Here is a 13,549-nt window from a genome sequence, read left to right as displayed (position 1 = left end):
ATCCAACTCTAGGACATTTCCATCATTCCCCTTATTATTGAACTTAGGTTTGGCTGCTCACTGCTTAAAAGCCAATAATTTGAGAGGCAAGTGTCAGTAGAAAGAAAAGATGGCTTTAATCAGAAAAACCAGCAGTTTGAGGAGTGGTGGACTTATGTCCAAAGACCAAGCCCAAGGCATGTGCTCAGCTGTGACAGTTTTTTTAAAGGGAGAAATGCGGGTGTTGGGAGGAGAATCTCAGTGAATTGAAGCAGGAGGTTGGGTTCTACATTGTTCTCACAGCATGCAAATTGGCTGCCTCGCCCTTCAGATTTATCAGTTGTCTTGTCCGAGTGATCAAGGCTTGCTTGGTGGCGCCATTGGAAGTAGCTTGCTGTAGGTCTCTCAGTTGACTCTTTGCTGCCCCATGGACTGTAGCCCGCCAGGCTTCTCTGTCCGTGAGGATTCTCCAGGCAGGAGTACTGCCCTTGCCCTCCTCCAGGGGTTGGAAGTAGAGAGCTAGTCAGTTTTTTCGACTGCTTAATTCTTCTTTCTTCTTTTTATCTAGGAAAAGAATCAGCAAGGCAAGGTGTGCATTCAGGAGAGGAAGAGTCAGAAGTTGGATTAAAATGCCTCATGATCTCATTCCTATAATTAGGTTCTTTCAAGGTTAGAGGAGAATAGATGGGCAGACAGGAAAGGGGCAAAGAGCTGCATTTACTCTCCCCGTAAACTCCATACCCAGGAGCCCCTACTTCCCATCTTCCCCCTTCCCCATATATCCTGGTAATTGCTTGTCTATTTAGCCTGTATGGATTTGCTTCTTCTGGACTTTGCATATGAATGGAGTCACACAACATGAAGCCTTTTGTATCTGACTGCTCTGACTTAGCATAGTGTTTTCAAGGGCCATCTGTGTTGTAACATGTCTTTTTGCATTTTGTTTTAAGGCTGAATGATACCTCGTTGTTTGTGGGCACCACTTTCTGTTTGATCTGCTCCTCAGTTGTTGAGGACTTCAATTTTTTATTTCTACTTTTTTGGCCGTAAAGAATTACGATGCTGTGACTATTCGTGTGTGAGTTTTTGTGTGAATCTGTGTTTCTATTCACCTTAAGTATATGCTTAGGAATGGGATTGCTGGATTATATGAGAACTAAGTTTAGTTTTTGGAGACACGGCCTTACTGTTCTGTGGGCTTTTCTGATGACTTGGTGGTAAAGAATCCTCCTGTAACACAGGAGACTCGGGTTTGATCCCTGGGTTGGGAAGATCCCCTGGAGGAAGAAATGGCAACCCGCTCCAGTTTTCTTGCCTGGGAAATCCCAAGGACAGGGGACCCTGGTGGGCTACTGCCCATGGGATCACAGGTAGTCAGATATGACTGGGCGCAGCGCAGCAGGCACACACTGTTTTCATAGCAGCTGCACCATTCTGCTTTCTCCAGCAGTGTGTAAGGATTCCAGTTCCACCGTATTCTTATCAGCACTTGTTTTTGTCCATCTTTTCTCCCTTTGTCCAGCTTGGATTATCTTGGTTTCCTTGTCAAAGATTAATTGACCATAAATACAATGTTTTCTTTCTGAACTCTGAATTCTGTTCCATTGATCTTTTTTTTTTTTTTTCTTTACCACAGTCTTGAATACTGTACTTTTACAGCAGAGTTGTGAAATCATATAAGTGAGTCCTCAATTCAAGATTGCTTTGAAGTATTCGGGATCTTTTTCATTTTTCTATGAATTTTAGGATCAGCTTGTCAATATCTGCAACATCAACAATGAAAAGACAGCTGAAATTTTTACAGGGATTGTGTTGAATCTGTATTGTAGATCAAGTTTGGGAATAATGCTATGTTAGCAGTATTGAGTTAATGAACACAGCATTTTCCCTTTTGTCTTTATTTCAACAATGTGTGACAGTTTTCCATGTTCGAGTCTTACATTTCTTTGTTAAAATTTTCCCTCAGTATTTTATTCTATTTGATGCTGTTGTTAATGGAATTGTTTTCTTAATTTCGTTCTCAGATTATTCTTTACTGCTGTGTAAAATGTCAGTTGGTTATTGATCTTATATCCTGCTGCCTTATTGAACCTGTTCATTACCTTTTAATGCATCTCTTCTGCATTCTTATTTCTTTTTTGTTTCAGGTTGCTTTTTTAATTTTAATTCATTTTAAGGCTATACATTTTCCTCTAATTACTGTTTTAGCCACAGACATCTTAAAGTATTATAATTGTGGTTTGTTTCTAATTCAGCATTGATTTATTTTTAACCCAGTAATGTTTTATAGTTTCCAAGTGTTTTGGTGGTTATTGTTTTGTTCTTGGTACTTGGTTTAATTGAATTGAGATTGGAGTTTGTGTTTGGTATGATTTTTCTTTTGGAGTTCACTGATAATTTTCTACTTTTGTAAGAACACGAGCAATGAAATAGGAATGTTTTTGGCATAAAACCTCAAATAAAGCAATTGGGACCAGAGTGTTCTGTTTATTTTTGGACACAGTAGATAGGAATTCCTTCCATGTATGGTAAGATAAAACCTTTCTCTGGTTGCCTAGGTAGTAAGTTTTGTGCCATTTTATCATAATCAGAAATGTTTTAAAATGTCTTTGCAGCCACAAATAAGAAGAGTCATTCACCCAAGCCTGCTCGGTCCAGTATAGCAGGGAGTCTGTCTCTTCGAAGAGCAATAGACTCTGGGGAAAATAACCGTTCAAAGGGGGACTGCCAGACTCTAGCTGAAGGTGAGTTTGCAAAGTTCAAAATGTAATTTTGGTAGATAGATGTCTGTTGAAACTGACCTTGTGGTATAGCTGCTTTAAAGGCACCAAATGCTGGAACTCAGGTTGAAAACCCCTTGATTGCATGACAGAACAGACCGTCAGTAAGAAAGTGCGGCCATCAGGCTTCATGTTCTGGACTCCTGAGATTTAAATACCTGGCATCAAAAAGTTGTTTTTGAGTTTTCCTGCAGTTTAAAAATGTACGTATAATGATATCTCCTGAGTGGAAACTGCAGTGTGGGACACCAGGGTTTGATCCCTGGGTTGGGAAGATCCCCTGGAGAAGGAAATGGCAATCCATTCCAGTACTCTTGCCTGGAGAATCCCATGGACAGAGGAGCCTGGTGGGCTACAGTCAGTGGGGTTGCAAATTGTCAGACACGACTTAGTGACTAACTAAGTGGAAACTAGAGAGAGAACCTTTTTTTGTTTGCCTTCCTTCTGAATGTACGCTTCCTTTTTTGTAGTCTCCCCAGGAAGCTCTCAGTCTGGGAGCAGGCACAGTTCTCCCCGAGCCTTGACCCATGTCAGTATCAGTGACATTCTGCCGAAGTCTGAAGATCGGCAGTGTCAAGCTTTGGATTCCGATGCTGTCGTCGTTGCAGTTTTCAATGGCATACCTGTTGTTGAAAAAAGAAGAAAAATGGTCACCTTGGGGTAAATGAAGTTCTTTTGTTTATATAATAGAATAATAGCTAATAGCTTTGGTTGGCACTTATAAATCTACAATGGAATAAACAATAAATTTCTACTATGTTAATTTTTTAGCAGATTATTTATTTATTGTATTAAAAAGGAACTTTTAAAGTATCAGAGACCTTCCTTTTTTCTTTAACTGAATGAGATAGTAGCAGAAGTTCAGTTTGGGTAAGTTAGAGCTCATTTTCACTGAAGTTAGGATAATAATGTAAACCTTGTGTGACCTCTTTATTGTGAGGTTTTGTGTCAGCTTTTTTTCCCATCTGTCCCATGCTTTTCAAACACATTTGTGCTGGACTTTATAGGTCTTTACAGGAGTTTTGTGTGGAACAGAGACCTTCTGGCAATTTAATTTTACCACTGCTTTTCTGCTTTCATCTCACCCCTTTTCCTTTTATGAAAGTGTCCTCAAAATACACGGCTGGAATTTCCTGAAAAGGTATAGATACATGGTCATTAGTACCTTTATTTCTCTCGCAGGAAGCATGAACTCAAATCCCAGTCATGTCAACTAAACTTCCGTCCGCCTAAGAGAGTGACTGTGGAGCGTATTGTCTGTGGATGTGCAGATGAGTCTTTAATATCCATCTGCTGATCTATTTTATGACTATTAAATCTCATTTCTAATTTTAAACAACGGAATAGTTTTACCTTGAAGAGAACTTTGGATTAAATTTAGAGGAAGATTAATATCCCTTAAATTTACTGTATTTCATAGAGTTTTTAGATCTGAATAATTACCAAATCTAAAAGGTCACTGGTGGCTTTGCTTTCTGCTTTAGCTCAGGTTTAACCAGGGGAAACATGTGATAATCACTGGAGATTGTCTTGTTCTTCCCATTTCCTAGTCTGCTTTTACACAGGTTCCTTTTAAGATGAAAGCTGTAACTAGCTTTTATATTTTGTTACAGAGGTTTATATCTGCCATTAGTCATAAAGATTAAATACATACAAATGTATAGTTTTTGTAGACTGTAAAATCCTTTATAATTGTGTAAAGCTCATAGCTGTAACCCCTGTCATTTTATGGTTAATTATACTGCCAGCCTGGCTCATGTGATGTTTTCTAGCTTGTGTCTTTTTTTCCTTGCCTGATTTAAGGTAGCATAAGCAAAAATTTTAAATACTAATAATAAATGGTTCAAAATGGAAGTTAAAAAAAGAATATTGTTTCCCCATCTTTCTCCCATCTGCTTTGTTTTCCATCTCCTGCCCACACACATTCCTGCTGTTCTTAATTTTTTATATGTGCTGCGTCTTCTCAGTTTTCACGCATATTTAAATAACTGTGGCCATATAGTTTTTTTTCTAATAAAAATGGTACACCTTATTTTCTCATTCAGTATACCTTAAAAGTCTTTCCATATTGGTGAGAACATGTTGTTATTATTATTTTATTTATTTTTAAATGAAGGATAATTGCTTTATAGTATTGTGTTGGTTTCTACCAAGCATCAGCATAAATCAGCCCATGTTTACCCACGTCCCCTCCCACTACACCATCCCTTCCACCTCTCTCCCCATCCCATCCATCTAGGTTGTTACTGAGCCCCAGTTTAAGTTCCCTGAGTCATATAGCAAATTCCTGTTGGCTGTCTCTTATATTGGAGAAGGCAGTGGCACCCCACTCCAGTACTCTTGCCTGGAAAATCCCATGGACACAGGAGCCTGGTGGGCTGCAGTCCGTGGGGTTGCTGAGAGTCGGACATGACTGAGCAACTTCACTTTCACTTTTCACTTTCATGCATTGGAGAAGGAAATGGCAACCCACTCCAGTGTTCTTGCCTGGAGAATCCCAGGGACGGGGGAGCCTGGTGGGCTGCCGTCTATGGGGTCGCACAGAGTCGGACACGACTGAAGCAACTTAGCAGCAGCAGCAGCAGTCTCTCATATATGGTAATGTTTGTTTCCATGTTACTCTCTCCATCATCCCACCTTTTCCCTCCTCCCCTGCCAGTCATGTCCATAAGTCTGTTCTGTATGTCTGTGTTGGTAAGGACGTATTATTAAGGACTTTCATTTCTATTTATTTTTAGGAATTCTTGAGATAATTGTAGGCTCACATGCAATTATAAGAAAGGCTAGAGAGAGCCTGTGTACCTTACATTGTTTCCCCTAATGATAACATTTTGCAAAATGCTGATATATTGTCACAGCCAGGATATTAACATTGATGCAAGCTACCACTTTCTAACCTTTCATTGTAAGTGAATCTTTTAAAACAAAAACTTGAAATTTAGTATTAAACCCCGGTGCTCCATACCCTATTAGTTTGCTCAGAAGGAAAGAAATCTAGATTATCATATCACTGACTGGTTATACAAAAATATAAGGTCATTTCTCCCTCTTTGAGGACTAATGCTAAAGGAAGTCGTCTGGAAGGAATGCAAATGACTGATTTGGAAAATAACTCGGAAACTGGGGAGCTACAGCCTGTTCTACCTGAAGGAGCTTCTGCTGCCCCGGAGGACGGTAAGGCATGAGAAAGTCATAAGTGGCGGGAAGCAGAACAATCATCTCTTTGGTGGTGGTGAGGAGTGGGTGGTTTAATGAAACAGTTACTGAGGTGTTACCTACTGTTTGACATGCTTCATTTGAAAATAGCATTCATTGTGCTACTGAGTTTGATTCACTAGGACATTAATTACAGGGGAAGGCAAAATAGTTGACTACATAAAAGGATATATCTTACTAGAAGGGGCAGTTTTAAGGGGAATATCTGCAGATACTTCATTTGCTCATTCACTAAATGTGCTATGCTGCCTACATGAGGAGGCATTGAAGTTTTTCCAGATACAAAAGATGGCATTGGATATATTCTTTGTCTTACGGGAAAAACATGCTTCGTCTTTTTAAGTCAGTCTTGATAAATGTTTGTAGGTTGCTTTGCTCTTTTAGAAGAATTGCAAACTTTAAGCACTTGAAAAATCCTTTATCTGTTCTGCCAGTTCATTCTCAGTTACATTTCTAATATTTGTCTACAACTTCTTCGAGGTTCATTATTCTTTATCTTAAAGCATAGAAGACTTTGTAATTTTGAGTTAACAGATGGTGCTTGAAACAAGGCTGTGTGTGTTGCCCTTGCTTGTCCTTTATATGTGAGCAGAAAAGCATGTCAACTTTATTAATGATACTTGACATTGAAATTTTTTTCGTTTCTCTGTGAAACTGCCATGTACAACCCCTGCATTCATTTGAATTTCAGTGATTGATGAATTATAGCTCAAAGCATATGATAAGAGGTGCCAGCATCTGCCTCCGACTGCCCTTTGAGAGGGAGTGTGGGTGTTAGCATTTTCAGGCTTTTCAGTTTTAAAGAATACTAATCGTTGTGGTCTTCTACCTTGGTGCTCCTGTGGTAGGCAGCGTTATTTCAGTAGAAGAGATTAAATAGAAAGGATTTTTAGAGTGTTGACTTGAAAACAATAGGAAAAATATATTATGTTGATCTTTATGGAAAGGGCCTATAGTGATTTGCCATTAGGGATTAGCTGGTTTCCATGTGTTTATGCATACTGGTTATAAATTGTGATGACTTAAATTGTTAACAGCATATGCTTTAATTATAGGCTTCTGTTTATGCTGCTTTTGTGAAATGCTTCTAATTTGTCTGGAATTGTTTTGATGCTGGTGATAAAGTAATTCCTGAACCTACTGCTGAGCCACGGTTTCTCTGCCTTGATGCCGTTGACATTCTGAGATAGGTGATTCTTTGTATGCGGGGCCTGCCATTTGCATTATGGTCTCTTTAGCAGTTTTCTTGGCTTTTAACCACTAGGTGCCAGTAGTACCTCCCCTGAATTACAGTAGCCAAACAATGTCTCCAGACATTGCCACATGTCCCCTGGGAGGCAGAATCTTCCCCAGTTGAGAACCACTGATTGAGGTGAAAACTTGAACCAGGGGTGACAGTTCCCTAAGAATCAGTTGCCAGAGTGGGTTATACTTATACATGGGAGTGGGTTAGTTACACGTCCCACATCTCAGGGGTGCTGGGTATGTGTTGGTGGTGGTGGAGGGGAGCAGAGAGAGTAGTTGAAAACCCCTGGTCAGGTGTTAAGAGACTAGTTAACAGCCAATTACAATGTGAAATGATGAGTGCTGTGATAGCATATATAGGGAGCTCAGCTAATGCGTGAGCTTCCCCTGTGGCTCAGGGGTAAAAAATCCACCTGCATGTGCGGGAGATGTGGGTTCAATTCCTGGGTGGGGAAGATCCCCTCGAGAAGGAAATAGCAACCCACTCCAGTATTCTTTCCTGGAAAATCCCATGGAAATAGGAGCCTGGCGGGCTGCAGTCTATGAGGTCAAGAGTCAGACACGACTTAGCGGTTAAACAACTACTCACCAGTATGTAATAAAAACAATAGACAATATTTCCAAGCCTTCATTGGGATGAGACTGCTCAGTGCAGACCTACATGGTGGTTATTTTTATTATCTTGATCTTACAGGTGACTAGGCTAAGGCCTAAAGATGTAACTTACCTTACTTAGTCACAGAGCCAGTGCTCTTAACTGTCACCTGTCTACTAATCTAGTTCATCCTCAGGGAATTAGTACGAGTTAGGTGGAGACTGATGGTGATGAGGCCAGACCAGAGTGGAGGCAGAGGTCAGATCATGAAGAGTTACACTGTGTGTCTAGCCAAAATCTGGACTTTGCCCTTCGAATGGGATCTAAGCAAGAAGTGAGATAATAAAATTTTGTTTTAAAATTCCTACTCTGGTTGTGCTGGAGACTGGGAATGGGGTGTGGAACTTGGGACAGAAAGACTGGTAAGAAGCCTGTTAAGTTAACCTCAGTGAGAGATGACTTGCACTTTTAAATTTCAGCCTTCATCTCATAACTTCACATTTCTCAATTTTTCTATATAAATAGCTAGCCGGCCCCAAAAAACCCCGTAAGTTTTGACATTAGCTTCATTTCATTTCTTTTTTTAAAGGTGGCTGTTAGCAGCGTATCCTAAACTGGAACAAGTCATTTGCTTGGCCACATTTAGAGTCGCCTGCACACTTTCATCCCGGGGCTCAGAAGTAGAGAATCTACCTGCCGTGCAGGAGGCGCAGGATTCGGGTTTGATCCCTGGGGTGGGAAGATTCCCTCAGAGAAGGAAATGGCAACCCACTCCAGTGTTCTTGCCTGGAAAAAACTCCCTGGACAGAGGAGCCTGTTGGTTACAGTCCAGTGTCAAAGAAGAGGCAGACACACCTGAGCGGCCGGGAGCGCGTGCACTTTCACATCCCTGAACCTGAGGGTTCGTGCTCTCAGTGCCGCTCAGGAGCTCATTCTTCTTGTGTAGGGAGTGTTGCAGGGATGCAGAGCACCTAGAACTCAGTAAGAAAAGCTGCTGCAAACATGCAGATCAATAGTGCCAAGAAAATCTACCAGTGCAGTTTGCTGGTGAACAGTTTATTTACCACTGGAGTCCCAGGCCAGGCGGTGAGGAGACTGGAGGAAGGGGTTAGGCAGACTGAAGGAGCTCTGTGCCATTTGGAATTTGCTTTATGAGCGAAGAATGGGGCCTTACTTACTGCGGTGGGTATTATTCTATCAGCAGCAGGAGCCAGTTTTCAAGAAACCTTTATTTTTCACACCAGTAAGCCTTGGTGAAAAGTTGAGTGAGGTAGTCTTGTGTCTGTGCTTAGGAAAAACAGGGCTCTTTATTCTTGAGCAGAATGCCTAAAAGAACGTTCTCTGTGCCGGGTCACTGTAAATTGGTGTCTCTCTCCTCCTCTTTCTCCTCCCTACTGCCAAGCTGTTTGAAGAAACTTTAAATAAGGCAATCTTTTTGTTACTAGCTGGGAATTTGGGACAACTAAAGCAGTCTTTTAAATGTTCCTGAGGGTCAATAAAACGTGACATTTCTTAGACATGACAGTCATCAGCAGGCCTTTTCCTTTCTAACTGGGATCATATGGGACACCCTTGTATAATCTCCTGGTTAAAGCCTACATTCCAAAAGTCTTGTCCCTCCCAGTTGATACCCCGCAGAATTCTATAGGTAGACCAGTTTCTTCTAATGTAAGTTGCAAAACCCTAGTGTAACTTGCTTCCTACAGTATAAGCAGTAGGAAGATTGACTGTCTTGTATTAACAGGAAGTCTCGCCTAACTCTTGTCGGACAGTGTCAAGGCTGGAAAATTTAGCTGTTTAATGTCATCAGAGCTTCCCTGGTGGCTCAGATGGTAAAGAATCTGCCTGCAATGTGGGAGACCTGGGTTTGATCCCTGGGTTGGGGAGATCTCCTAGAGAAGGGAAGAGCAACTCACTCCAGTATTCTTGCCTGGGAAGCCCCATGGACAGGGGAGCCTGGTGGGCTATAGCCCACGGGGTTGCAACGAGTCTTTTGGACTCACTTTCAGTGAGCGTCTATGTCATCAGAACCTGTTTTCTCCTGCCACCTCCATTCCCCTTTCTCTTGCTCTGCAATTCTAGGCAAGTTGACTTTGTTCCCCTCAGGATGGCAAGGTGGTTGCTGCAGTTCCAAACTTCATACTGAATCAGAATAACGTTCTGGGTTTAGTGATTTCATTTTATATGTCTCTGCTTATCAGTGAGGGGAACCTTTCTTAGAGTTCATCTGATTAGTCACTAGCCAAAGAAGAGGAAGCTTGACCAAGTCTAAACATTTGTGGTTCCCCTCCCTGATCCACTCTACCTGGACACAAGAAACTTTGACTAAATGGACCTTTGTCGGCAAAGTAATTTGTCTCTGCTTTTTAATATGCTGTCTACATTGGTCATAGCTTTTCTTCCAAGGAGCAGGTGTCTTTTAATTTCATGGCTGCAGTCACCATCTGCAGTGATTTTGGAGCCCCCCAAAATTAAGTCTCTCACTGTTTCCATTGTTACCCCATCTGTTTGCCATGAAGTAATGGGACCGGATGCCATGATCTTTGTTTTCTGAATGTTGAGTTTTAAGCTAACTTTCTTAGTCTCCTCTTTCACTTTCATCAAGAGGCTTTTTAGTTCCTCTTCACTTTCTGCCATAAGGGTGGTGTCATCTGCATATCTGAGGTGATTGATATTTCTCCTGGCAATCTTGATTCCAGCTTGTGCTTCCTCCAGCCCAGCATTTCTCATGATGTACTCTGCATATAAGTTAAATAAGCAGGGTGACAGTATACAGCCTTGACGTACTCCTTTTCCTATTTGGAACCAGTCTGTTGTTCCATGTCCAGTTCTAACTGTTGCTTCCTGACCTGCATATAGATTTCTCAAGAGGCAGGTAACCTGGTCTGGCATTCCCATCTCTCAATTTAAGAATTTTCCAGTTTGTTGTGATGCACACATTTAATGGAATCTTAAAATTACTATCCTTGACAGCCAGCTGTGTGAAAACTTGTTGACACCTTCTGGTAGGATTAAGAAAAGCCCCGTATTCAAATTGTCTTACAGTTGGTGAAATATCACTAGTTTGCTTTACCCTTTAGTGCAGTTGAAACACATTGTAACGTGGGGCAAAGCACACAGCAGTGGGCTGTGATCTGTTGCTTGACAGTAGCTGCTTTCATTTATTTGACCTTACATTGTGTTTACTTGTTCTCACTGATGGCAGTGGGTTGTACAGGACCCAGGACCTGTGACCTAGAGGTCAAGAGACCAATTTGGTTTTCTCATTCACAGAACTAGGGAGCTTCAGATCTTAGGACTTGATAAAAGACCAAAAAGTATTTTCATGCAGGAATTCCTTTCCAACATTTCTTGGGAAATGCATGTTTTTCTGAATCCTGAGAAAAATGAGTCAAGAAACTTAAAAAATGAAAAGATTATTCTTATTCTCCTGTTAGAGTTAATCTTTAACAGTCAACACAGAATCATGGGGACTTTTCTAGGTGGTCCAGTGGTTAAGACTCCATGCTTCCATTGCAGGGGGCTGGGGTTCAGTCCCTAGGCAGGAAACTAAGATCCTACATGCTGTGTGGGATTGAGATTAAACTAGAAAGCAACAGCAGCAGCACAGAAACATACGACTGTTCTGGAAGAATCCTCTTATGGCAAGTTGAACATATAAACTGGAAATGCTGATACCTAGAATGAAAGGTTAGTAAGATCATAGGAGCACCTTGGAAAGAAGCAGTTGCTGTCCAGTCGGTCCTGGCTATAGCTGTTGCCATATTATGTGTTCATGGCCCTCTCCACTGCTATGTAAATATTAATGAGTCTATCCTATCTTATCCTGTACGGCAGGGGTCCCCAACTTGTTAGGAATAGGACTGCACAGCAGGAAGTGAGCAACAGGCAGTCATACCCCCATCCCACTCCCATCCATCTGTGAAAAAGTAGTCCCCGCTGCCAGAAAGGTGGGGGCCTACTGCTTTACAGGGACCCTCTGTGTGTGCTCCAGGAAGTAGGGAGTTTCGGAAGCAAAGGGTTCTCATACTGGCATTTTTGACATGTGATTCCACATAGTGCTCTAAACCTTGCTGAGAGTTTAGGTGTTACGTTTTCAACTATTACCTAATAACATTCCTAGAATGTTCCAGTATTTGAATATTTAGTGTCGGCCACAGTTCTTGTAAATACTACAAACTAACCAAAAAATTTTTAAAGATAGATAATAAAGAATTTGAAAACTATTTTAAGTAGTTAAAGAATAACTTAAGATTTTGGGGATTCCTGAGGATTCCAGTTCCTCGTTTGTGAATCCTGGAGGTTAATATGTCTCGGAATTCAGAAACACTGGTACCAAGAGGTCAGGTTTGTGCTTGGAGTTTGACCGTGCTGTGCTTAGTCGCTCAGTTGTGTCTGACTCTTTGTGACCCCATGGACTGTGTAGCCTGCCAGGCTCGTCTGTCCGTGGAGATTCTCCCAGGCCAGAATACTCGAGTGGGTCGCCATGCCCTCCTCCAGGGAATCTTCCCAACACAGGTATAAACCCAGGTCTCCCTCATTGCAGGCGGATTCTTCACCCTCTGAGCCACCAGGAAGGCCCAAGAATACGTTGTTGTTGTGCTAGTCACTTAGCCGTGGCCGACTGTTTGTGACCGTGGACTTCCCACTTTGAGGAGAGGGGGCACGAGTTCTGTCCTCCCCACCTCACTGTCAGTTGTTGAATGAAGCCTACTCAGGGCGGCGTGTGTGTGTGCTTAGTCGCTCAGTCATGTCCAACTCTTCGTGACCCCATGGACTGCAGCCCACCAAGCTCCTCTGGTCCATGAGATTCTCCAGGGAAGAACACTGGAGTGGGTTGCCCTCCCTTCTCCAGGGGATCTTCCCAACCCAGGGACTGAACCTGGGTCTCCTGCACTGCAGGAGACTCAGGAAGCCACTAGAATAGCTCGCCTGTCGGTTTCAGAGTTTTCGGCATCAGTTCTGTGAAGGGCCACAAGGTGGAGGTAGCGCTTCACGCAAGTAGCTGTTCAGGCTCTAAACAGTCTTGCTCTTGAGAATGTGGGTTGGATCCCTGGGAGGGGAAGATCCCCTGGAGAAGGAAATGGCAACCACTCCAGCATTCTTGCCTGGGAAGTCCCATGGACAGAGGAGCCTCCTGGGCTGCAGTTCATGGGATCACAAAGAGTCACAACTGAGCGCACATATACTTGACTAATGCAGGAAGGTTTTTTCATTTGCTGAGAAAGGAGATTTCAGAAACATCCAGCCTGCATCTTCAAAATGTTTAAGGGAGAAATAATACTATACAAACTCTTCTTAAAAACGGAAGAAGAGGAATTCACCGGTAAAGCCATCTGGGGCTACAGTTTTCTTTGGTGATAGTTTTTTTAAACTACCAAGTTTCATTTCTTTTAATGCTTAACATACCTATTCAGGTTATCTATTTTTACCTGAATGAATTTTGGCAGTTTGTGTCTGTCAAAGGATTTGTCCATTTCATCGGTGTTCTTGACTTCATGAACATAGAAGTTTTTTATACTGTTCCCTTATTATCCTTTTAATGTCTTGTAGTTTGTGTAGTGATGTTCCCTTTTATTTCTGATATTGCTGATTTTGTTTGCTCTTTTTTACCTTAGTCTGCCTGAAAGCTTTTGAGTTTTGTTTGCTTGTTTTTGCCATGCAAGCATGTGGCACGATCTTAGTTCTCTGACCAGGGAGAACTGGGTTCTGTGACCCAGGGTTCTCCCAGGGT

General features: G+C 41.9%; 1 protein-coding gene across 8 annotated transcripts in view; it reads left to right on the top strand.

Moving 5' to 3' along the window:
• The window catches only part of TRIM37 (tripartite motif containing 37), a 141,513-nt gene that overhangs the window by 110,283 nt on the left and 17,681 nt on the right, over positions 1-13,549 (top strand). For all 8 annotated transcript variants that reach the window (XM_069602626.1, XM_069602624.1, XM_069602631.1 and 5 more), the window contains 3 exons: positions 2,595-2,723; positions 3,230-3,419; positions 5,815-5,933. In XM_069602626.1, the coding sequence (XP_069458727.1) occupies positions 2,595-2,723; positions 3,230-3,419; positions 5,815-5,933 (438 nt within the window). The remainder of the gene's footprint in view (positions 1-2,594; positions 2,724-3,229; positions 3,420-5,814; positions 5,934-13,549) is intronic.

The sequence above is a fragment of the Ovis canadensis genome, chromosome 11, assembly GCF_042477335.2.
Source record: "Ovis canadensis isolate MfBH-ARS-UI-01 breed Bighorn chromosome 11, ARS-UI_OviCan_v2, whole genome shotgun sequence".
Classification (NCBI taxonomy): domain Eukaryota; kingdom Metazoa; phylum Chordata; class Mammalia; order Artiodactyla; family Bovidae; genus Ovis; species Ovis canadensis.
This window is presented reverse-complemented; position numbering and strand designations above follow the sequence as displayed.